The sequence below is a fragment of the Cibotium barometz genome, chromosome 39 (assembly GCF_041138505.1).
Source record: "Cibotium barometz isolate CiBa-2024 chromosome 39, ASM4113850v1, whole genome shotgun sequence".
Classification (NCBI taxonomy): Eukaryota; Viridiplantae; Streptophyta; class Polypodiopsida; order Cyatheales; family Cibotiaceae; genus Cibotium; species Cibotium barometz.
In genome coordinates this window covers 49,378,010-49,403,847 of record NC_141084.1, presented here as the reverse complement: position 1 = coordinate 49,403,847, position 25,838 = coordinate 49,378,010, and the positions used below count along the sequence as shown (strand labels likewise).

The following is a 25,838-nucleotide window of genomic DNA, read 5'->3' as shown; positions in this document are numbered from 1 at the left end:
TGCGTAGGGTATGCAATGCAGATTTGTCTAGCTCCAACCAGTACCATAATGGGGGTGTAATATGTGATACATAGGCAATGGCGAGGCAAAAATACCTCGGAGCATGATCTCCGGGTGTGAGTGTAATTGAGCTAGCTGCTCCTGGATATGGTGCTGATGTCGAGCCCGTATCTTTGTGATCTCCCTCTGATGTAGTCTGGGAGTCTGGTAGCCTGGTGCTCTCAGTCTCCGCCTGGCTTGGAGGTCCGCAGCGCGTTGAAGTGTAACCCCCTCCTGTGTCAGGGTAGGCACTGGGATAGATCTCTGGAAGAAATTAGTGAGCTGGAGCTATCGCCCACCTCTCCCTGTGGTATGAGTCTGTATCAGTGTCTCTCTGTGGCGCTGTCTCTAACAAGAACTGGCCAAATCCGCGTTGGTCTGCGGACTCCATGATCTGGCGGAGTGAGGGATGTCCACTGAAGATGGTGGTGTATCTCTCTCTAATGACACTATATGCTCTACATCTGCATACATAATGTTCCTCACTCTCAACCTCCTCCTGGCATAGTCTGCATATCCTCTCTGCTCTGGGGATCCATGCTGCCCTACCTGCCTCAATCTCAAGTTGGTGTGATGACACTCTGAGCTGGCCAATCGCCACTCGGGCACTGTGACGCATGTACACATCCATGTATCCAGGTCTCTGTATGAATCTATCCGCTGAGATACGCATAAACTGATCTCTGTAGTATAGCACCTTCGGCGGTAGAGGCTAACTGGGTGTAATCCAAGTCTCTTCAGTGTATCGCTGCCATAAATTCTGCCGAAGGACTCTGTTCCTCTCACTGTGAAAGAGCTGGATGTGTGGTGCATGTATATCATACTGGAAAGGTGGCAGGATCTATGTCGAGACCATGCTGAGTGAGCCACTGTATCATCTGTGAATACCATGATCTCCTATCTCCACTCTCTGCGAGCTGCCTAGATGCCTCAAAATCTCTATGTGAGAGTCGATCTGATGGCATATCTTTGATCCTCTGTATGAAGCAGATCGTCTGGAAGAGGGCCTCTACTAGCATAGGAGGTGCAACAAACTCCGTCCGGACAATGTCGGATGGAGGGTTTGCTGCGGATCATCCGTGAGAGCATGAGAATCTGAGGCCTCTCTATCTGAGACCATGTGGAGGTGGCGAGCCCAGGTGCCCATACTGTTGCAGCATACATAAAAGTAGGGGTGATTAATGTGTCAAACAACCACCCCTTCGTGCGGGGCTCCTGGAAGTGTGCTTGGTGACACTGTCTCTCTAGCATGGCCAGAGCTGCATACCCTCGTGTGAGTCTATCCCTGGCTGCCTGTGCCATAGTAAATCTTCTTGGCGGAGTCGTAAATGTAATCTCTAGGTACACATATGAGTTTACCACCACTACATGTCCTCCTGCTAGTGTGAAGATGGCTTGTCGTCGAACCGGCCCTGAGGTGTGGAAAATCATGGCCTTGGTTTTCCCAAGGTTCACTGTAAGCCCCCTCTGTGTGCAGAAGTCATCAAGTGCATGGAGATGGTGCTGTAGTCCCATCGGCGACTCAGAGACCAGAATAATATCATCTGCATATAGCATAATGTGGACTGTGGTACCTGAGATGTCTACCTCGTCCCCACCACCGTGACCAATGAAGTCAGCCACCTCATCGATGTATAGCCCAAATAGTGTGGGAGAGAGTGGGCATCCTTGCTTCACACCTATGGTGCTAGCAATAACATCAGATAGCCCCCCGGGGCATCGTATGCGCCTGAGGACCTACTCATATAAAGCATAGATGCCCCAAACCATCTCTGATGGGATCCTTCAATGACTGCAGGCGCTGGAAGAGTCTCTCTCGTGGCACCGTGTCAAATGCTTTGCGGAAATCCACAAAGCAGCTATATAATCTCTTCTCCCGCGCCCTAGCCTATTCAATCAGACACCTTAGAGTGAATATATGGTCAATAGTGGAGAAAGCTCGTCGGAATCCAGCCTGCCTTGGTGCTCGCAGTCCCTCCTTCTTTGCATATGAGCTCAACTCTGCCTCGAGCACTGCGCCATAAGGTTTGGCCAATGTATGACCAATCATGATAGTCCTATAGTTGCTGGGGTCTAGCATGTCTCCCGCTTTGTGGAGAGGCACGACGGTGTGCATAGTCCACTCAGCTGGTAGGCCCTCCACCAGTGCCCTATTAAAGAGGTGAGCAACAAAGGGTCCGAGTGTGTCAGCTGCATAAATAAGATGCTCACTCTGTATACCTGTGTGGTCAGCCGATCTCCCATGCTGCAACCGGCGGATAGCTCTCTCTACCATCGAGGCGGTAAAGAAAATAGAGGTGGTAGGGCGGGACTCCTGGCTGTGGTATGGGCGGCTGTTGATGTCACCAGCCTGGACATTTCCCAGTCTAAAAGGGGTCTGGTGGACTCCAGGATGTTTAAATATTTGGAAAGTACAAGCTTTGGGAATGGGGGATTATCCTAGAATACAAAGGACCACACTCCTAAAATTTAGGAGAGTTGCTATTTTTGGCCCGACTCTGATGGAAATTCTGTTCGCGTCATTACATCTGGAATTGAGCAGATACCAAGAGTTGGCAAAGTCCCTATGGCAGAATGTCTACCAGTTGGGATATTTTTAGAGGTAAAGATTATGGAAGGACCCATCTCTTAGATTGGGACATGTGGCAAGAAAGTGGACCAAAGTGAGACAAGTGGCCTGACACTTGTTAGAAAAAGGATCAAAGTGAGACAAGTGGCCTCACACTTGTCACTTCAGCTATTGTGTGGCTCTCCACTTGTCATCATAGCCTTCTCTTGCCATTTTAGCTCATGGGAGGCCCAAATCTATAAATTGGAGCCCTCTCTCTTCATTAATGGAGGCTCTCTTGCTGCACACTAGCCTCTACCACCGTTGAAGGCTTCCCTAATGATGGCTCTCTCTTTCTCTCTCTCTTGAAGGCTGCCCATGAAGAATACCGGCTGTTGGGGACTGTTTTGGAGTCTTCCATCGCGAAGAAAGACTTAAGGCAAGGGTATTCAATCATTTATTATGATTTCTAGCCATTGTATGTGTTGTACCAGCATTTGTACTTGCTGTACTTGTTGTACCAGCCACCGTACCGGCTGTACCAGCCACTGTACTTGCTGTACCAGCCTCTGTACCAGCCACCGTACCAGCTGTACCAGCCACCGTACCAGTTGTACCAGCCACTATACTTGTACCAGCTGTACCAGCCACTGTACTTGCTGTACCAGCTGTACTAGCCACCGTACCGGCTGTACCAGCAATTGTACCTGCTGTACCGGCTGAATGGAGAGTTGTACTTGCTGTACCCTTTCTATTGCATGAAGACCCGTGGTTTTTGGGGAAGAATCAGTACCCACACGGAGGTATATGGATTATATTATTGGCTCGGCATTTCTACAGCCTATGTTCCGGCTCAGTTGCCTTGTGTTGGGCTGTGTTATGGCATTTGTATATGGATAATCCGGCATCTCCCGTGGGGAGAGTAAGGCCCTCAAAGCTTGTACATGATATTATTCTCCTTGGGTAATAAAATACTCCAAGGGGGAGGGGTCGGCCCATTCCGGCCTCTATGTGGTGTCACATGTGCAAGATCCATTTTCAGCATTTGTGGATGTTTTGTCCAGCTTTATATTTTATGCAAAGTGATGATGGATATGTGTTAAGGCTGTGGCCATGTTTAAATGTTTTAATATGCATTGATGGTATCAACAAGTGTGTCAAAGGCCCTAGTCCCCCGGGCACCGCCGCTGCGAGTTTCATTGGTATCAGAGCATAGGCTTCTTGGAAGCGGAGGCTTCCTTCTATCAATAAGGAAGAGAAAAGATCTCAAGTGGGGACCACACTTACCATCATTGCTGTTAAGCATGGCTAGCCGCTTCATAGCTTATGAAGCAAGAGCATGAGCAGTAGACAGCTTGTTGATCTAAGGATTTATGAATTCACAAAATTTATCTTGGAAGTATGGAGTTGGCTTTATGTGCACACGTTTAGCACTCTTTCCATATGGATATTGCGGATTATATTATCAAGCTTAAAGGCAAGCTATATGGAGATATATCTCGGGATATCTTAAGGATATGGTGAGGAGATATTTCTTTTGGCTTCATGACCAACCTGGCAAAGAAAAGCTAAGTATACTTTGAGTTTGCAAAGTTGGTGCTTTGGCTATTTACTATGAAGTGTTTTTGATGTTCACTAACCCTTGTATAGCTATGCAAGGAGAAAGGTGTTGTTGTTTGCCTTGAGATGGTTTCAGGGAAACATTGTTTATGGCTCCCTTTAATGGGATGAATTCTTTTCATGGCTCCCTTTATTGGGATGAAATATATCTATGGAGATTTCTTTCTTGGACGAGATTTATATAGATATTGGGCTTCACAAGCAATTTTTATGGACGAATCTATCCGAGTTTATAGAGAAGAAATCTTTGGATATCTCATGGATATGATGCTTTTATGGATAAAGTCCACCTCTACTCCGAGGTGTGTGGTTAGCACGGAGTATGTGGTAAGAGTTATGGTATACAAGGATTATGGTATACAGGTGTATGGATTCCTGGACTTCTTTTCTAGGAATTTGGATCCATCCTCAGGTTTATGGATTATGTTTATGGCTCCCTTTTACTGGGATGGATTATTCTTTTTGGCTCCCTTTATTTGGGATTGCATTGGACTTATGGAACTCATGATTCACATACCCTGTGTAGTGTTCTCTTGTCCTACGTGCTCTCTTGAAGATTGTTTCTACCATGTGAGGGTGGAACAATAGAGAGTAGATGGAAGGGAACATGGGCACTTCAAAGGGTAGTGACAAGCACAACATACCCTGTGTAGTGTTCTCTTGTCCTACGTGCTCTCTTGAAGATTGTTTCTACCATGTGTGGTTGGAACAATAGAGAGCAGATGGAAGGGAACATGGGCACTTGAGAGGGTAGTGTGAGTTGGTGGCCGAAATGCCTATAAACTATGTGTAGCAGAAATGCGTATGGAACACCAGGTTATCTATGCCTGCGAGTGATTGTTTTCAGGACTCCTTGTTTAGCCGCCCTGTGTAGTATTTCTCTTGTCCTAAGTGCTCTTCAAGATGTTGCTACCTTGCTTGGTAGAACATAGAGCCAATGGTAGAGAATATGGGCACTGAAGTCGGGCCGGGCGTCAAGGCAGCTCCTTGGTGATCTACATCGACATACCATTGTTTTCTAAATGCTGAATTTCATATGCATTGGCATGGAGGATTTGGCAATGGATGCCCGTGAAGCTATGTATTGAATTTCTCCAATAGTAATACAATTTACTCAAGGGAGGGGTCGGCCGTTCCGGCTCATTGTGTGTCTCTTGTAAGCCCACCTCTCATCCAAGGTGTGTGGTCAGAGTACCAACACGGAGTGCAAGTGGTAAAGTGGACATGACGGAACTTATGTCTATGCCAAGGGTCATGTGGACCGATGTCTTGTTGGCAGGAGACTTATTTTGTCTCGCCCATTTACTTGGGACATGGATTATGATATCTGGACTTATGGGACTGTTTTGTCTCGCCCATTTACTTGGGACATGGATTATGATATCTGGACTTATGGGACTGTTTTGTCTCGTCCATTTACTTGGGACATGGATTATGATATCTGGACTTATGGGACTGATTTGTCTCGCCCATTTATCTTGGGACATGATTATGATATCTGGACTTATGGGACTGTTTTTGTTTCGCCCATTTATCTTGGGACATGATTTTAATATTGGTATTATGGAGACTTATTTAGTCTCGCCCATTTCTTTGGGACATGGATTCTTCAGTTATATTGGATTTTTGAGACTGTCTCGTCTCGCCCAATCGATGGGACATGATTATATCTTGAATATATGGCTTAAAGCTTAAAGTTGCGGACAACTTTTAAGAAGTTGGGGAGGATGTCACCAGCCTGGACATTTCCCAGTCTGAAAGGGGTCTGGTGGACTCCAGGATGTTTAAATATTTGGAAATTACAAGCTTTGGGAATGGGGGATTATCCTAGAATACAAAGGACCACACTCCTAAAATTTAGGAGAGTTGCTATTTTTGGCCCGACTCTGATGGAAATTCTGTTCGCGTCATTACATCTGGAATTGAGCAGATACCAAGAGTTGGCAAAGTGCCTATGACAGAATGTCTACTAGTTGGGATATTTTTAGAGGTAAAGATTATGGAAGGACCCATCTCTTAGATTGGGACATGTGGCAAGAAAGTGGACCAAAGTGAGACAAGTGGCCTCACACTTGTCACTTCAGCTATTGTGTGGCTCTCCACTTGTCATCGTAGCCTTCTCTTGCCATTTTAGCTCATGGGAGGCCCAAATCTATAAATTGGAGCCCTCTCTCTTCATTAATGGAGGCTCTCTTGCTGCACACTAGCCTCTACCACCGTTGAAGGCTTCCCTAATGATGGCTACTCTCTTTCTCTCTCTCTTGAAGGCTGCCCATGAAGAATACCGGCTGTTGGGGACTGTTTTGGAGGCTTCCATCGCGAAGAAAGACTTAAGGCAAGGGTATTCAATCATTTATTATGATTTCTAGCCATTGTATGTGTTGTACCAGCATTTGTACTTGTTGTACCTGCTGTACCAGCCACCGTACCGGCTGTACCAGCCACTGTACTTGCTGTACCAGCCTCTGTACTTGCTGTACCTACTGTACCAGCCACCATACTAGCTGTACCAGCCACTATACTTGCTGTACCAACCACTGTACTTGCTGTACCAGCTTCTGTACTTGCTGTACCAGCTGTACCAGCCACCGTACCGGCTGTACCAGCCACTGTACCAGCTGTACCAGCCATTGTACCTGCTGTACCGGCTGAATGGAGAGTTGTACTTGCTGTACCCTTTCTATTGCATGAAGACCCGTGGTTTTTGGGGAAGAATCAGTACCCACACAGAGGTATATGGATTATATTGTTGGCTCGGCATTTCTACAGCCTATGTTCCGGCTCAGTTGCCTTGTGTTGGGCTGTGTTATGGCATTTGTATATGGATAATCCGGCATCTCCCGTGGGGAGAGGAAGGCCCTCAAAGCTTGTACATGATATTATTCTCCTTGGGTAATAAAATACTCCAAGGGGGGGGGTCGGCCCATTCCGGCCTCTATGTGGTGTCACATGTGCAAGATCCATTTTCAGCATTTGTGGATGTTTTGTCCAGCTTTATATTTTATGCAAAGTGATGATGGATATGTGTTAAGGCTGTGGCCATGTTTAAATGTTTTAATATGCATTGATGGTATCAACAAGTGTGTCAAAGGCCCTAGTCCCCCGGGCACCGCCGCTGCGAGTTTCAGTTGAGGGATATGGTAGAGGCTCTTTGCATATGTGTGCCATGTGTGTGGATCCTCAATCGGGGTACGAGGGCGAGGCTCTCTCATCCTATGCCATGCAGTGGCTGCATCTCTACTCATGAGTAGGTGGTATATATCCCAGTACTGTGCCTCCTCATATGCACGCCTCTTATGGCTTGTGAGGATCCTCATCTGTCGGCTCGCCTGTCTCTGTGTAATGGTCTCCAGTGCTCTCTGGGCACGGAGGTGTCTATATAGCTCTCTGCACTCATCATCATACTACCGATTTTGGGGCATGCTCCTAGATCTATCTGTGTGTGTAATGTTTGTATGATGGGGGAAGCTGCAGGTGGCAGCCGTATATAGTAGAGATGACTGCATCCCGTCCCTCCATGACCTCCTCCTTCCTCACAAGATGTGTCCAAAGTGCTCCATTGCAGTTCCAAACTGCTGTGTGTATCTGTGAATCTGGATCCTCCATAGCCGATGTCCCATAGGCCGCCTAGCACTAATCAGTGGCCTTGCCATCGATGATGACACGGCCATCGCGATAGAATGCTCTCTTAACCCTCTTTCCGGGCCTGTAGGACTCTCGGCATGCATGTATGAGAGAGGGAGAGACTCCAGAGACTCGAGAGTGTGTGTGAGTCTTGAGAGCTTAGAGGGGCCCTTATAGCCCCCATCTAGAGACTCAAACGGGCAGAAACGGGAAAATCCCGAACGGGCAGAATTCAAAAACGGTAAAAAAAAATCAACTATGCCCAGATGCCTTGAACGAAGCCTTGAATGCCTCAGAAGACTCGCACGCCTCGAACGCCTCTAATGGTTAGAGGCACGCCTTGTAACAACTATGGTCTTACAAAGACCCAACGGGTCTATGAGACAAAAGGTGTACAATGGGTCCATGGAATCCCATAGACAACATAACAAAGAAAACTAACACTAATCCCTAGTTAAATGTAGATATGTATGGATCATCCTTGTCACCCTCATCATGGAGGATCACCATCCTCATCATTGTGGATACAAAGTGGGTATTGAGAATATGGGGGTGTCAGTGCGGAGAGGGAGCCATCCATCTATGTGTGGTAGGGTTCCATAAAGGATGTCCACCATCGGCGAGGGGATGAGGAGGTTCCCTAGATATGCAGGACCGAGGAGAAGCTGGGACGAGGTAGCAGCTATAGATGCCTCGTGGCGGGCGAGGATTTCATCAATTTGGGGGCTGGTGAGCCTGAGGTGCCCGAGGTTCAGCTGGGTGATGCCCTTTGGCTCTCTGAAGTGCAGTGGCACGAGGCAGGGTAACTCCAGTCGAGGGGCTAGATGGTGGGCCCCTCTTCACCACTACTATGGTGGCCTCATCCGTTTGAGTGTCCTCTTGTGGGTGGAAAAACTGGTGATGGTAGACTGAGATGGGTGCCGGGGTCGAGGATCCTTGAATAGTAACTCTCTGTGAATTTGGATCTCCAACAAGAAGAGTCCGAGACAGCGCTGATCTGGATACTCCATAACCCGAGATACTGGCCCAAAGTTCAAACCCCTCTCTGAATAGGCAGTGGAATCTCCCTCAGATGTCATAATACACCAGGCATTGATAAATATAATGCCCCTTACAATCTACTCCTCCATGGCATAATCTACAGAGTCTGCTCTCTTTAGGCCTCCCTGCTGCTCTGCCAACCTCAATCTCGAGCCTATGGGATGAGACCGTGAGCTAACCAAGTGCTATCCTCATGGCATGTGACATGAAAACATCCAGGTATCATGGCCTTTGTATGAATCCATCCTCTGTAAGCCTCAAAAAATGGTCACTGTGGTACTGCATCTTGGGTGGTAGCGGCTCCCCTGGGGTAATCCATGACACATGTATCTTGAATGTGTAATTGTAGCAAGTCATATCAAATTACCCGTTTTTTATCGACATGTGTAAGCATGGTGTAGGGGGTCATACTGAAATGCGGGGTAGTTGGCTCACCTACTGTGCGTGTGTGGTGAACTATGTGCATGTGTGGTGAACCATGTGAGAACAGAAGCATACCAGGACAGATGCATTCCTCTCTCCGCTATCGCCCGAGAAGACTATCGTGCGAGGTATGGTAACCGTGACGGATCCATCACCAGTATCCTCTTGTATGTGGCCTCTGTGTGAATCTATCCTCTGTAAGCCTTAGAAAATGGTCATTGTAGTACTGCGTCTTATTCTGCTGGGGTAATTCATGTATCTCAAATGTGTAACTGTAGCAAGTCATATCTAATTACCCGGTTCCTATCCACATGTGTGAGCCTGGTGTAGGGGGAGTCTGGTCATACTGAAATGGGGATAGTCGGTTCATCTGTAGCCCATGTGTGGGGAACCATGTGAAGACAGAAGCATACCAGGATGGATGCATCCCTCTTTCCGCTATCGCCCGAGAAGACTAGTGTGCGAGGTATGGTTACCATGAACGAATCCATCGCCAGTATCCTCTATATGTACGTGATAGTTTGGAATATGGCCTCGACCACCATTGGTGCTGTAGCAAACTCTGCTCAAATGATATGGTGAGGGACAGATGGTTTGCTGCATATCAATCTGGATAGACCATGACCGTGGTCTTCCCAAGGTTAACTAACAAGCCCCTTTGCAAACAAAAGCCCTGTAGGGCATCCATGTGTTTCTGTAGTCCCTCTTGTGAGTCTGAGATAAGCACTATATCATCAGATATAAGAGAATAGACACAAGTATGCCTGCTAGGGATGCCCCTCCCCCTCCCACTCTATCAATAAAGTCTGAGATCTCGTCAATGTATAGCCTGAAGAGGGTGGGGGAAAGCGGGCAGCCTTGTTTAACCCCAATAGTACTAGATATCTCTTGTGACAGTCCTCCAGGGCATCTAACCCTCCCAACCACTGACTCATATAAAGCAATAATCCCCCAAATCATGTCTGATGGAACCCCAAGGATCTGTAGGCACTGTAGTAGGTGAAATCGACAAAGCAACTGTAGAGGTGTTGGCAATCAGCCTTGGCCTGCTTAGCGAGGCTCTTGAGTGTGAAGATGTGATCCTGGGTGGAGAAGGTCCAGCTAACCTTGCCTAGCCTGCTCTATGCCCCCCTCTCTCTGCCAATGAGCTGAGCTGTGTCTAGAACGGTTCCATATAGCTTGGCTAGGATATGGCCGATCATGATGGTCCTGTAGTTATTGGGCTCCATAGTGTCCTCAGCTTTGTGTATGGGTGGGATGATGTGTGATGACCAAGTGTGAGGAAAGCCTTCTACCAGTGCCCTGTTAAACATGTAAGCAAGAGGGGTGCAAGGGTGTCGGCTGCATGTTAGGTACTCCAGTCTAATCCCCTCATGATCTTGGGAACGGCTGTTCTGTAGTTTCCAGATGGCCTTTTCTACCATGGTGTATGTGAAGAAAGTGGATGTAGTCGGGCGAAGTTCGGGTGGGTGTGGGAGTGGAGGTTGATTGGGAATATTGGTAAAGTGAGTGTGCATAAGTGTGCCAGATGTGAGGATCTGTGAAGGGTGTGGGTGGGCGTCGTTCCCTCAACCTATGCCAAGCCTCCTGAGAGTTGCCGCTCAAGAAGACATGGTATATCTCCCAGTATTAACTTATCACATATGCTCGTTTCTTGCGGACGAGTGAGAGAGGTTAACCCATTGAGCATCATGCTTGAGGATTTGACCAATCGCTACCACCGTTGGCTTGAGACGAGAACGTGCGGTGCGGCACTCATCCTCATACCAACCATTTTGGGACATGGTACCCATCCGAGGCTTAGCATTGGAGTGGGGTGTGAATGGAAAGCTGGATATGGCTGCAGAATGTATGGTGTCAATGAGTTGGAAGGTGAGGGTGGCAAGGGGAACTGATGGGTCCATATCTACCCAACCACGGTCAATGTCGTTGGCATATATGTGGTCACATTCATGTGTAAAATGAATTTGGTATAGTGTGAGGTGGGTGGGGGTAGCAGTGGCTGGGTGGTGTACAGGCGATAGAGGAGAGGTAGGTGTGGTCGGTTCAAGAGGGCATGTGGGGATGGTGAACTTGCAGATGAGTGAAGCAAGCTCCGGGGGTCCCACAATATAATCCACTGTGCTTGATCCTCCACGATATGGAAAGCTTGTGAGTCCGCTGGATAGGGGCCACTGTGCCATCCTGTTATAAATAACGAGACCATGCTGGGAACCCAACTCCAGGAGGTGCCTTCCAACCACAGAAGCTGTCGAAGCAAGAGTGGTGGGTCTGTGTAGGGGTCTTCTTAGGGCATGTATGTCCTTTTGTATGACAAAACAAACATCGCCCCTCCTCCTTATACTATCTAGTGATAGCTCCAAGGTCCTGAGAAGCCCTCCCGCTGCAATCGTATGCCCTCTTGGTGAAGTGCCTGTAGTCTTATAGGTTTCTCAAAGCTGTGTAACTAAGACTGCTTACTTTTGGTACTAGCGTTGAAGTCCCCAATGAGGAGAACGTTAAGACAATGACGCATAAGGGGACTCCTTCCTCTGCTCTGCCTGAGTGATTAGGCTATCGTGACTATCCTGTATAGCATATCTCGAAGTATCTGGTGCAAAGTAGCAAACCGCCACATGTACGTATCTGGGGGTGTAAGCTATAGTCTAACCCACATGTATCCTTATCCCGCCTGACCATGCTGGTGCAAAGCATCGCTTCTACATCAGCCTGGGGTCCAAGTACGCTGGGTGGGTCTGCCCTAGAAGCTTGAGTCTGGAAGAAATCAGTGAGAGATCTCTGCACTGGTCCTTGGGTAGTTGTTGGTGGTCTGGGTTTCAAGAGTGACTCTTTGTGTTTGTGAAGCTCGAGAAGGAAGAGCCCTAGGCATCTCTGATTTGGGAAGTCCATGATCCTGGAGAGTGGTCCAAACCCGTCTCGGAAGAGGCAGTGGAACCTGATGATGAGAATGTTCCAGACAGTGAAGGAGTCGGTGGCCGTGGTCTGAAGTCGCTGTGTACACGTGTCATCGGGTGGACCTATAAATAGGTCATGCCGGAATCATGTGTAACTTTTTATCATTGTACCTTTTGGTCATACTTGTAAGCCTTGTAACATCAAGACTTGAGAGTCGTTGAAAGCTATATATTGAATCCTTTCATTGTAATTCCTTGAGTATATTTCATACAACTTTGTTGAGAAACATACTTCATTGTCTCTTGTGTCTTTACTGTAATTGTGTAAATGTTTGAGAGAGTATTCCCTGGTATTAACTGCACCGTGCGCTTCCGATCCCGATAAATGATCGAACCATTGCAAGTGGGAACAGTACCAGACCCAACCTTCACACTCCACTCCGGGTGTAAATTAGATTGAGTAGGGTTTACCTGGGTGATACTTCTTTAAAACAATGTATCCATTTATGGCACAACAATACAAATACTAAGGGCCTTTTTCATGCACAGAGTTTATTAGCTTTGAGGGGGCTCCAATGCTTTATTCCTACAATGATGTGCGAATTGCCACAAATGACTTCCATCCAGACAATAAGCTTGGAGAAGGTGGATTTGGAGCTGTTTATAAGGTATTGTAACATCTTGTAAATCTTTCATGTTCTTGGTGCGTTTTGAATATCAGGTCTTGTAGAGAATTGCTCTGGTTTACAATAATGAAACCATAAAATCAAATCAGAAAGGAAATATTAGTTTTGACCATCATACCGTGTTTTCTTGAATCATTCTATTTGATCAGTGTTGCTTATCTTTTCTCAACAGGGGGTCCTGCAAGATGGTTCCATTGTTGCAATCAAGGAGCTTTCTGCCGGCTCAAAGCAGGGGGAGCGGGAATTCATGAATGAAGTAACTCTGATCACAGGGGTGCAACACAGAAACCTTGTAAAGTTGAAAGGTTGCTGCTTGGAAGGGGATCAACCAGTTTTAGTGTATGAATATCTAGAAAACAAAAGTTTAGACAAGATTCTTTTTGGTAAGAAATTTTTTTGGTTTCTCTATGGTATTTTTGCATGCATTTGAAGAGTTGGTCGTGAAGGTGGAGAGTGTACACTTCATTCTCAATTTTTGTTTAATTAGATTTTTGATCATGAAGAAGAGTCTCACAGCCCGAATGAAACTAACCGATCTGGAGCTTCCTGTGTTTCTGTACCCAACTCCCCCTCCCTGGTCCATGCTTTTGTGAACAGTTTTTATCCTGCCCCTGTGCACTGTTCCCTACCTTCTGCCCATTCCCAGCATGCAGTCTGCCATTTTGTTTTTCCCAGAAAAATCCAAAAAGTGAAGATGATGTCCAGAATGCTCCGATCCTAAACAAAGCGTGTCTGAGTATCATGAATCAAGTCGGGGAGGAAGGGCTGAAGTCTCCAGCTGATGGCCTTGGCCAAAGTCTTGTAGGCGGTCCCAAGGGGGGTGATGGGTCTCCACTGCCGAATCTCCAATCTTTCAGCACCCTCCTTAGGAATCAAGTGAATCAAACCCTCTGACAGCCTCTCTGGCATTACACTTGTGGTCATAGTCTCATTGAAGGCTGCTCGAAGGCCGTGCTGGGAGCCCTTCCGCTCCTGGGCATTTGCCCCTAGGTAGAGCCATGAAGGCCACCACCAACTTCTCAGCTATGAAGGGAGTCAATAGGAAAGTTTGGAGAGCGAGGAAAACCGGATCTCTCATGTGCCGCTAGATCCTCTCTCTCGCATCCATTACTTGTGAGGATAATGGGGCACCTGTGAGAAGGGATTTGAAAAAATCTATGGCTATGGCTCTCACATGGGGGGGGGGGGGGGGGGGGGGGGGTGTGTGTCAAAAACGATAGATCCATTCTGGCCTCGCAATGTGCATATACCATCTCTCTGTCTGTGGGGGCTTGCAATCTCAAAAAAATCCCCAGTGACTCTATCTCCGGTCTAGTTCCAAAAAAGGAAGCTCTGTCATGGTATCTGTACTCCACCCTCCGCACCTCTATGGACCTGAGCTCTGTACAGGAGGCAGCCAGTTGACCCTCAATCCACGGACTATCTGGGGAGCTCTCCTGAAGTCGTTGAAGAGAAGCAAGACCGCAACGAATGCTTCTCTCCTTCTCACGGAATCTAGCCAATCTGCTCTGAGCTGCCTTCTCCAGTAAACTACTAATTGCCCAAGAAATATGTTTTTCCTACCATACACTAGCTATTTCGACCCTGTTAAAGAAGAACAGAACCGTTTTCCTCTTAACACTCAAGACTCCATGTCTTCAACACACGTACTGGCCGATGTTGGAGGCCATTGAGTCAGCTTTTGGGGTGGTCCTCCAGGTGCCCCCTATCCCTGCCTGGCCGACCTCTGTCACCAAGGTGGTCATTCCCTCAGCGAACACTATTCCAAGGGTTATGGTGCTTGCTTGTGACAAAGTAGGCTTGATAAATGTTGGGTTTGTCAGCAACGTGGGCACTTTGCTAAGGATTTCCCTAGGTCCAGGGGACGCAGGAGACGGTGCAAACACGCTTCTCAAGCGACACCATAAGGCTCTCTCTCGGCCTGCGTTCCGCCAGGAGTGGCAAGTCGTTCTCTTGTGGCCGCTCTCGTGGTGAGAATTCTGAGACACAGGCGCATGCATCACCCACACACCATTTTTTGCAGAATGATGATGTATTGGGGCAAAGTGATGAAGTTGCTGAGTCATCTTCACAGAAGGATGGTGCATCAAGCTAGAATGATTTTTTTAAAAGTCCCTACTGTTGGGGTTGGATAGTACGCATTGATGTACATGGCATGGGGGATTATTAGGATGCACACTATGACATATTACCCCTCAAGACGCTTTACAGGATGTATAGCATGATGTATCTGGATTCTGATCACGATGCCTTGCAAGGGGCTCATGTATTGCACACGTTTGCAAAGACACTTGCAGAGTGACTTCCCCCTCCTTCAACATTAGGAGAGGCAGGCACAGACACTGGCTAAGCGTTTGCTTAGGGCCAGGGTCAAAACCACATCTTTACCACGAAGATTGTCTCATGGAATGGTCTTGGGTTCCCACCCAGAGTAGGAAGCACCTCATGAAGGATCAATAGGTGGAACTATGGATGTGCCCTTGTTGCAAGAGCACTATTTAGATAGGCACCAGTGTAGAAAAACTGGTAAGATCCTTTTTGGCTACACTAATTAGTCCTAGGTAGATGGGACCAATGGGGTGTATGCATTTCTGTTGCAGTGTCCCTTATGCCTCATGTTATTCGATATGGTGTTACCATACTTGCTAGGGCGCAGTGGATTATGGTCATGCATGAGGGTTAGAAATTGGGCATCTTGATCGACAACCTATTATGTGGAACGAGTTCATTAGGGATGAGGCCGGTCGGCCACTTGGTGCATCTCGTTACATGCAGTGATCAGGATGGGAGAGATGTGCATACACAGTTCTTACTTGGAAGACCTTTAAGAGTCTTCTGGAGGATTGGAGAGCTGCATCCATTCAGCATCTTGAGGACTCTCGCATTCGTATTGATTAGATTGATGCAGCTATTCCACACGAGTGGCTCTCTGGGACCTTTCATGGAGACTATCATCCGAGTTGGCTGGGAGTCTTTTCGAGGATAGGCATACCTCTGTAGGTCGTTGCTCTCCCGGGCCAGGAGGCTACAGATTGCATCATTTACTATATCATACCTGGAGGGAGATTGAGGAGATGTAGCATCGAGGAGATCATCCGAGATACTAGGCTTAGTCTAGTGAGGATTGTTGGTTGTTCGGGGAAGCATTGGTTCATTGACCCTTCTCCTCAGATAGTGACTCATGGCTCTTGGTGTTTATGGTTATATGGTGGCAGTCCTATGAGATATCTTCAGTGGGATCAAGGAGAGTGGGAGTGGATTGATGTCTTCGATCCATTGAAAAGCCTTCCCTTTTTCAGTTTCACAGTTCGGAATGCCAGGCTTCTCCTCTCTCGACAAATGCATAGGATCCCTACTCTCAGGCCTCATTGGGAGAGCTATGATATTTCTCCAGTAATGCAGCGCAAATATTGGCATAGGCTTTGGCATTCATACAGAAGGAGCCAGATCTCTCATTTCTTTTGGTTATTCTTACATAGTGGTCTCTCCACCATTTAGTGGAGATTGGTTTTCGGTGTAGCACCTACCTGCCCTAGGTGTGCGGAAGATTCTGAGACTGTACAGCATTGTTATTGGGATGCAGCACTGCACAACAGATTTGGGGTTCTATAGCCCAACTTGTGGGCAAATTGAGTGGCCGCACCATGCATGTGACTTGGGGGGCAGTTGCTTGGCTCTCCCAGTCCGGTCCGCAGCTCTTTTACGAGGGCAGTGGTACGGACTCTACTATTTTCATTCGTAGAGGTATTGCGTGGCATGGTTTGTTGCAGGATGTCCCTCACTCTGATTATACACCCCCCAGACAGAGGATTGACACCAGTTGGGAGATTATTGCCAGTATTACAGCATGGCAGATTTGGAGAGCTAGATGCACGGTGGCTATTGAGAGTGTCCAGATTTTTGGGTCTTAGTGCATTAGTACTATATGGGGTGATATCATCCTTACTCTTATGGCTACTTGGGCTCGTATTCAGGGGTCCTCTCGTTCTGTGCACTGGCAAAGCGCGTTTTATTTATGCGGGAGTGGGACCATGGCATTTTCTTTTCCTCTAGTCCCACAGGTCTCTCGTGCCATCATGATGCTCCTTAGTGGTTGAAATCACCTTACATACTGGGCTGATTCTATTCTTTTCCGGCTTATAGCTGTGATTGTTGTATGCCTTTTTCATACTTAATAGAAGTCTCTTTCTTGAAAAAAAAAAAGAAAAATAGAAATTGGGCATCTCGAATATTTATGCGACGTGGGACACCATAACAAACCTCCTCCCAGAGGCAGATCATTGGGTAGTCAGAGGGGATTTCAACATGGTTGAGCAACCCTCTGACAAAAAGGGTGGTCGTGAGGGTAGAGCACACCCTTTGGAGAGAGCCTCATGGGAAAGATTCACGTCTCCTATGGTAGGGACTGTTGGACAGACGATGACTTCCAAAGGAGGCCTAACTCTTAATCTTACTCTTGGCATAACCGGAGAAGTGGGAATGGATGTATCCTTGCACAATTGGATAGGTTTTATGTGGATGATTGGATCGTGGATAGGGGAGGCACCATTGCTATCATGCTTGGCACCACCAATTCAGATCATTGTCCGATTGTTTTGTGCTGTAGGGTGTTGGGGCCTCAAATGGCACCCCCCCGTGTTCGTATTCCTAATGCTTTCTATTTGGATCCAGAGATTTCACAGGAGGTCTGAGATATTTGGAGGTCATGTGGTGACGATTGTGACCCTCAACACAGAGTTGCTTTAGCCCTTGAGAGGATGAGTCAGTATTATCATAGTGTTGCTTTGGCCAAGAAACATGAAGCCCTAGACAAGGTGAAACCGGCCTCTGGTAGAAACCAAAGTGCGGTAGACTAGCAGTCACCCTTCCGATTGTAGTCCAAATAAATAACAAATTAACAAGAGCTAGAATGCTCCAAAACTGAAAGGAAATCGACACCTGTTGGCCCCAAAGCTTGGCGCCCCTTTCGGTATTTCTTTATTCAAATTCAATGAAATGTATGACTGAGTACAACAAAGGCAGTCCAGGAGAGTAAACCTGCATGTCCAATCTGGCAGCCCTCAAGACCTCTTAGCACAGAGGATTCACACACAGATCTGTGTCCCACAAAAGCAACACACTGTGCTTCCCTGTAATCAACCAAGGCAATTCAACAGGGCAGCCTTGAGCACACATCTGGCTGTTCCATGAACATGGTTTCAAACTCAGTTCAAATATACATTCACTGTCCAATCTCTGTTTCCACCCTTCAAACTGCCATACCCGTCCTCTCACAAGGGGCCAGATGATACAACTCTGCAGCAGACATAAGCCAGTGGAAAGAAAGAAAGATTGATATGTTCAGAGCTTACCAATTTTAATGCGTGGTTCTGCACCAGAGGGACCGACCGTACCAGTCTGTACTTGCAACAGCCTGTCTGTACTTTTCTCCCTGCAGCCACCTAACTGATGCATCGACTGTACTCTGATGATGCGTTGCCTGCAAACTATTCAGGACTGAACAGGACGGTACCCGCCTGTACCTGTCCGTACAGGTCTGCAGTACCTGACTGTACCAGTTCATACAGTCCTGCGCCAGCAGCTGCCGCCTGTGTCAGCTGTCGTACAGCAGCCGCGGCCTGTACCAACAGTACGGAACTGTACCTACTGTCCGTACCCTGCCAGCGTCGCCTGAACCAGCCGCCAATAGGCCTGCAGCCGCTTGCTCTGTACGGCATGCAACCACCTGCTTTGTATGGCCTGCAGCCAACCTGCACAGTATTCGCCTGACCTTGCAGCACCCATACCACTGTACCTGTTGTCGTATAGCAGCCGCCAGCTGTACGGAACTGCAGCCACCTGTTCAGTACGACCTGAATTCTATACGGCTACTCTCCACGCAGCTATGGTTCCTCTTCTCCTCCACGCAGGTAACACTACTCCTCCAAAAGCAAGAGAGAGAGAGAAGAGAGAGGCGTGTATCTCCCAAAGTGGAGTTGCCCCTTTTCCCAAAAATATCCTAGTGGCCCCTTTCTAAAGTTTATTAAACTTACTAAGGGTCACTTATGCCTAGGGGCCACCCAAGGTTAAAACATTAAAAATTTTAAAGTCCTTCGTCCCCCTTCACATTTGAGGATGTCCACACATAATACCATTTGTCCGGGCACCCCAAATATGAATCATTAAATATTTATCTTGCTCACCAACCACCATGCCCACACTTGTGCTGTTCCACTTTCACAGGGTCATGACACAAGGAGAGAGCTATCAGGCATAGGATTGTTAGCACTTCCTTGGATCCCATACCTATTGTCTACAGTTAGAGCAGAGCTGCAGATGGCTATGGATAGGTGGGCTGAGTTTTCATTTCATGCTAACGAGGCCTTTTGGGCACAGATCAGTGGTAGATGCAACAACGAACACTTCTTCTTAGCACATGGGCCTGCCCCTATTAGGGAATGTGTGAGATACTTGCAAGACTCACAGGGAGAGATTGAAATTGAGCCAAATAAGGTGAGGAGAGTTGCATCAGAATTTTTTGGAGTTTTTCTTTCTGCACAATCCCCCTGTCCGCGCAGAGAGATGTTGTGCAGTAGAAAGGTTGGAAGTGCATGCCCTGACTTATCATAGATGATGTGTTTTTCATTGGATTCCCCTTTCTCGAAAGATGGGCTGAGACATGCATTCCAGGCTCTTTCAAAAGGAAAATGCCCAGGGGATGATGGTCTCTCCCCATCCTTTTTTATATAGTTTTGGGACCATGATTGGGGATGAGATCACTGTTGCTTTACATGCAATGTGGCATCCAGGTATGATGCCCCCCTTTCTTAGGGATGGTCTTATCCACCTTATCCCAAAAGGTGGGGATAAGACCAACATCAAGCGCAGTGGAGGCCCATCACTTTACTTGGATCTGCATATAAAATCTTAGCTAAGGCATTGAGTATGAGGTTACACGGTGTTCTTCAAAGGGTTATTAATGACACACAAAATGGGTTTCTCCAAGGAAGGAACATATTCAATAACATCTTCTTAATTTGGGAATCTATTGATCGGGCTAAATCTAGCCTACAACCCCTTGCCATCCTCTTGCTGGACTTTGAAAAAATATGTCAACTGATTCGCATGCTTCCCTCTAAAAAACTTACATTTCTTATGCTCCTTAAAATGCTCACCATTGGGACTTCTTGGAAGGCACAATGGCACGTATGGGGTTTTCCCAAGACACGATTAGAGGAGTCTCATGCGTGTATAGGGAGGCCCATAGCACAGTTTTAGTATGCGGGGGACATGGTGAGCATTTTCAAATATGCCTCTTGGTTCGGCCAGGATGCCCCCTAGCTCCTTGACCATACCTCATAGTAGTGGAGGCTATGACGAGGTTCATTCAAGCTACCCCAGGGGTCTCGGGCCTCAATTTGCCTCTACATACAGAGGAAGAGTTATTGGACTCGGAGCTAACAGATGACACCGTGATGTTTTTGAAGGCCTCACATGCATGTCTTTGTGCCTTCTGGAAAGCCTAGGAGGTGTTTTGTTTGGTAGCAAGAGCCACGATTAATTGGCACAAGACTGGGGGATTTTGGATCAGTGATTCTCTGCAGGCAGATTGGGGTTTGGATGTGGGGTTCACTTGGGTTGAGAGAGGATGAACTGCTAGATACCTTGGCTGCCAAGTTGGCATTGACATCTCCCCAACACAACAGTTTTGCGCCTACTCTCATGAGCACTAAAAGCAAACTTCAGCATTGGTGTAGCAAGAAGCTTGATTTGACATCTAGAGCCTTGGTCATTAACCAAGTGTGTTGCTGGCCAATGCTTCGTTTATCACTTCTTGTTGGGTTAGGGGATGCATTGGCGAGTTACATTGCATTCGGAATTTTCTTTGCTCAGGATTAGATGGGATGTAGATGATCTGATCATTACGGGGGACCATGATGCAGAGATCTTTGATGTAAAGATCTTGGCTAGACAGAAGTTTGAAAAGAAGGATCTGGGAGAACTCAGATATTTCTTGGGCATTGAGGTGATTAGGTCACCACATGGTATTGGATTACTGCAAAGACAGTATGGCTTGGACATGTTGTCCAAGTATGGTATGACAGGTTGTAAGCCTATCTCAGTGCCATTGGATCAGAATGGCAAGTTGAGTGCAAATTCAAGAGAGATTTTGGAGGATCCTACTATGTATAGGCGCATAGTAGGAAGCTTGATCTACATGACGATCACCAGGCCAGATTTGAGCTATGCTATTGGGTTGGTGAGTCAGTTTATCCAGCAATGCATATTAAGTGGGTTGGCTAGGAGACTCTCTTCCCCACAGTGCTGGATTGGAAGAGCCTTAAAAGCATCATTTGAGGGACACTAGTCAGAGGATTGTGCAGATTGATGTTGCCATACCCAACCATTGCATCATAGGGACCTTCTTGGAAGGCCTTCATCACTCGTGGTTTCGATTTTTCTCCGCGAGAGATGCACCTCTTCAGGTTATGGGCCTCCCCAGTCCGGGGAGGATGATGCACCAGTCTTTTTCTCTGTAGAGAATGGATGGTATTGCTCAGCAGTGCCATCTTCAAGACATGCCGGATTCAGGATACATCCCCCTAGCACAGAGGTTGGACAGTGCATGGGAGATTATTGCCAATACTGCAGCCAGGAACATTTGGAAGGCCAGATGCACTGAGTCCATTGAGGGCAATTTGGTTTCTGAGTCACAGTGCATTTTCTGGATTTGGAGTGATATCATCCACACACTCATGGCCTCTAGGGCCAAAATCCAGGATGTGAAGAGAAAGCACGGCCAATTTATGAGAGAGTGGGATTATGGCATCTTTTTCACTCCCACTCATATGGGACCTTGTTGCCAGCACAAGGTACTAGATTGGTGAGATTTCCACCTTGTTTGGTTTGAAATCACCCACTTGTATATTTTTTCGTACTTAATAGAAGTCTCTTTTCTGGGGAAAAAGGCATTTTTGTATGTTTTTTCGTAACTTTTTGGTTTTTTTTAATTGGGTGCAAGAGTCGAGACAAAACCTTACAAATTTTGAAATGAAAAAAGCCTCGTAATGTCTCTCGTGTCTATGGCTCCGCCACCTTTTGGCAGATGTGGCACCCTCAGGAGTTCCAGCAACATTGCCTTTGGGACTGCCTGAAGGCACAGCAGATTTGGTCGTGTATTCTTTGCCTTTTCACAATGGTCAAAGGTGCGGTTCGTTTTCCTAGTTGGTGCACAATAGCCTGGGCTGGATGCAGGGCCAGTGCTGCGCTTCGAGGAGGATGGTGGCATTGAGAGTTTCACACTACTGGATTACAGCCATCACTGCCACTGAGGTGCCAACGGCCTCATGGACTCTTTTGACCCCCACTGATCAGAGCAGCAAAGCAGCCTGTCATATATATAGCGCCTTGCAGATTGAGACTATAGAGAGCATGGTTAAACCCTTGGCAGAGGCCATCCGCTCAATTTGGACAGATCCACCACACCATCCAGGCTGGTGGGAACACTGATAGGGAGATTCAGAGATTATGCAACAGCGCTGCACAGCTCTCCTGGAGCCGAGGTGCTTTTTTTCCTGAGGCGCATGCAGGATGTTCTGGCACTGCAGACGCCAAGTTTGGCTCTCTTCCCCATCCTCATGGATGTGGTCTTTCTCCGAGACCTGGCAACCATGTAGGGTGGTGGGTCTTACCTCTATGGAGGCTTGTAATCTGTTCATGAGTGGATGTCTTCTTTTCTTACCAGCACAGCCTAGGCTTGCACTAGGTCGTGTTTCAATCTTTTCCATCTTTGCTCTTACTGCATGTCCATTTGAGTCATTGATTTTGACTTTTTAGCTCTGGAAGATTGGATGTGTGAGATGTTCACAAGTGGATAGCTGAAATCTTTGCCACTTGTAAGTGGACATAAACAACACATGAAGGGTGGAGATTATTAACAAGGATAAACTACAGGTATAAGACTCCGTATAATATAAATATTGGATGGGATAAAAATCAAGTGTGTGGATGAGATAAAAATTTCCTGGAGGACCAAGATGAAAAACAAGTGGATGAGGGTGGAAATTAAAACATGTGGAGGGTGGAGATTCAGTCTTGAGGAAAGAGGGGTTGAAACCTATCTACCTTTTTGAAAATCTGTCCTTGAAGCTTGTTTTGGTTGATGTTTGTGGATTTTATAGAGCCTTGTGAAAGCATGGTTCTTGACTGGCCAACTCGGTTCAATATCATTGTCGGAGTAGCTCGGGGTCTCGCCTATCTTCATGAAGAATCTCAAGCTCGAATAATTCATAGAGATATCAAAGCAAGCAATATTCTTCTTGACAACAAGTTCCAGCCTAAAATCGCCGACTTTGGACTAGCTAAACTTTTCGTTGAGGATACGAGTCATGTCACTACACGTGTTGCAGGAACTTGGTAAGCTCTTTGGCATGCATTATCATCACTGAGTCAATTGTAGGTTTATTTTGACTGGCTATAAGATTCTATGCAAACCTGTATTTGCAGGGGCTACATGGCACCGGAGTATGCATTTCGTGGACAGCTTACAGTAAAAGCTGATGTGTACAGCTTTGGCATGGTCGTCCTCGAGGTCGTTAGTGGAAGGAAAAACACAGATGGCAAAGCCATAGCAGAACAAGAATTTCTTTTGGATTGGGTACGAAATTTCCCTCTCCCAACTCCCACGGCCCCACCTCACCCCTTCCCTGGGTTTTTTCTGCCCTTCTCTGTCCCGCTAAGAACGTACATGGAGAGATCCTTGTGGTATTTTATTGAGATGAGAATCATAGTTTTTGATAAAATGGCAGGATGTATTCAATATGATGTCATTGCATACATTCAGCAACATAAAATAGGAGAAGTGATCCGGACACTTATTTGCTATGTCACATTGTCAAATTCTATCCAAAACCTTATCCTCACCTTACTCTTGAGCAAGTTTAGTTACTGAAATGCATACGTCACCATGAACATTTTGATCATCAATACAAGTAAAGATGCAACCATAACATAAAGAGCACTTTCTTTCTGCCAATGGGTGTGCAGCCTAGCGGTGGGGCTTTTTGACTGGGAAGAAGGGGGGGGGGCGGGGGGGGGGGGGAGTGGTTTGGGTTTTGCACCGCCTTCGGGTGAGAAACCAAGCCCCGCCTCTTGGGGTTGGCACTCAAGTCACTACTACAGAAGGATCTTGTCAAGGAAACAAAAGAGCACTTTCTTTCTTTAAGATGTTTTCTCCCCCTCCTTATGCCTCCACCACATTGAGGATAACTTGATCTTTTGTGTGCGCCCCTTTGTTTCTATGTGCAGACATGGAACCTTTACGAAAAGGGCAGTCTTCTGGACCTACCTGATCCACGGCTCAAGGGCGATTACGAAGAGAATGAGATGCTAAGAGTGATCCATGTGGCACTGTTATGTGTGCAACCAGCAGCACATATGCGGCCCATCATGAGTCGGACCGTAGCGATGCTTCAAGGAGATGTGGAGGTTGGTGCATTGCCTTCTAAACCAAGTTACCTTGGAGAGTTGGGGATGTCAAACAGGGAGCATAATGCCTTTAGCTCGGGGACATCAGCAGGAATGTCTAGCTCGTCAGTTGCCATGCAATCAAACTCATCAGCAAACCACTTGGTCTCCCCAACCTCTGTAAATACAGGACCATCTGTTGTAGGATCGAAGTAGAGAGAGAATTGTAGTAGGCTTGTTTGAATGCCGAGTCATGGCATGACATAGGCTATATATATTTTGTTTAGGGTTGGCATATTCTGTCTTATGAGGATCCAGCACTGTTACATGTGTACAACTGGCTGGTTGCAATAGTGAGGTTTGCTGGTGAGTGCATAGAAAGGTTCAAATTTATCCTTTCTCATGAACAAGGGACTTCGGTCACATATTTTCTAACGTGGACTGTAAAATTTGTTTATCATGTCGCTTGGCTGGTGAGTGCACAGAAAGGTTCAAAATTTATCCTTTCTCATGAACAAGGGAATTGGGTCACATATTTTATATCGTGGTTGTTTATCATGTCCCTTGTTTTTTTTTTTGAAGAAAGGGTTCTTTATTGAATATTATTCATAACGTTACTTGCATCTCAAATGTTAAGGGTCAATAATATGTGGTCCTAGATGCCTTACGTAGTGAACAACGCATATACCACTAGTTGTCTTGAATTAGATGGCCTTTATCTGGATCGCTTCCTTTGGAGTTGGGCTTCCTTTCTCGTTGCAGAAGAGCAACCACATCATCTGCCTGAATTTGACCTAGGTTTACACTAACCGTCCATAGGTTTTATGGCTTAAGTTGTCCCCAAAGTTCCAACTCCATAGATAATGTTTTTTCAGGGTCACTCATGTCCCACACAATGAGGATTGCCATTGGTGAGTTGAGAGTGTGGTCACATCACCTTCAAATTGAGAGGACAGTAGAGGGCATTACTTTGAGAGACAAGGACGTTTTGTTGTCACATCACCTTCATATTGAGAGAAGAGTAGAGGGCATTTCACAGGACGGACGGATTTGCAGACTATGTACCATGACGAGACAGGTGTGAAGGAGGATTGTGTGTTTACATGCCAAGTTAGGGACATTTTATTGCCTCTTTAGGAGGCAGCTGGAAGTTGTCACATGTGATGCACTACAGAGATGGTTGGGACTATGCTTACTAGAGTTGACTCATCGTAGAGATAGACTACACCGGGTTGTCACATGTAATACACTACAGAGATGGTTGGGACTATGCTTACTAGAGTTGAGTCATCATAGAGAGAGACTATTGAGGCGGCACGCCGGCAAGCCGATTTCATTGACTCTCACAAGAGGGCCCCTATCAATACTTTAGTCCTTGTGAGGAATGTTGGGACAAATAGACTAGAGAAGAGTTAGTGGATCCTAGAGAGGTGACTTGGACTCAAAGCTTGTTGACACCACACACGTTGAGTTCTCTTAGAGAACAGGTCCTTCAAAGCCCCAAATGCCTCCACCTTT

General features: G+C 46.7%; 1 protein-coding gene across 4 annotated transcripts in view; it reads left to right on the top strand.

Moving 5' to 3' along the window:
• LOC147616196 (putative LRR receptor-like serine/threonine-protein kinase At1g56140) overlaps window positions 1-24,876 on the top strand; it is a 52,991-nt gene extending 28,115 nt beyond the window's left edge. For all 4 annotated transcript variants that reach the window (XM_086778849.1, XM_086778847.1, XM_086778850.1 and 1 more), the window contains 5 exons: window positions 12,739-12,857; window positions 13,048-13,258; window positions 23,036-23,270; window positions 23,361-23,511; window positions 24,162-24,876. In XM_086778849.1, the coding sequence (XP_086634975.1) occupies window positions 12,739-12,857; window positions 13,048-13,258; window positions 23,036-23,270; window positions 23,361-23,511; window positions 24,162-24,536 (1,091 nt within the window). In that variant the 3' untranslated portion in view covers window positions 24,537-24,876. The remainder of the gene's footprint in view (window positions 1-12,738; window positions 12,858-13,047; window positions 13,259-23,035; window positions 23,271-23,360; window positions 23,512-24,161) is intronic.
• Window positions 24,877-25,838: the final 962 nt, after the last annotated feature.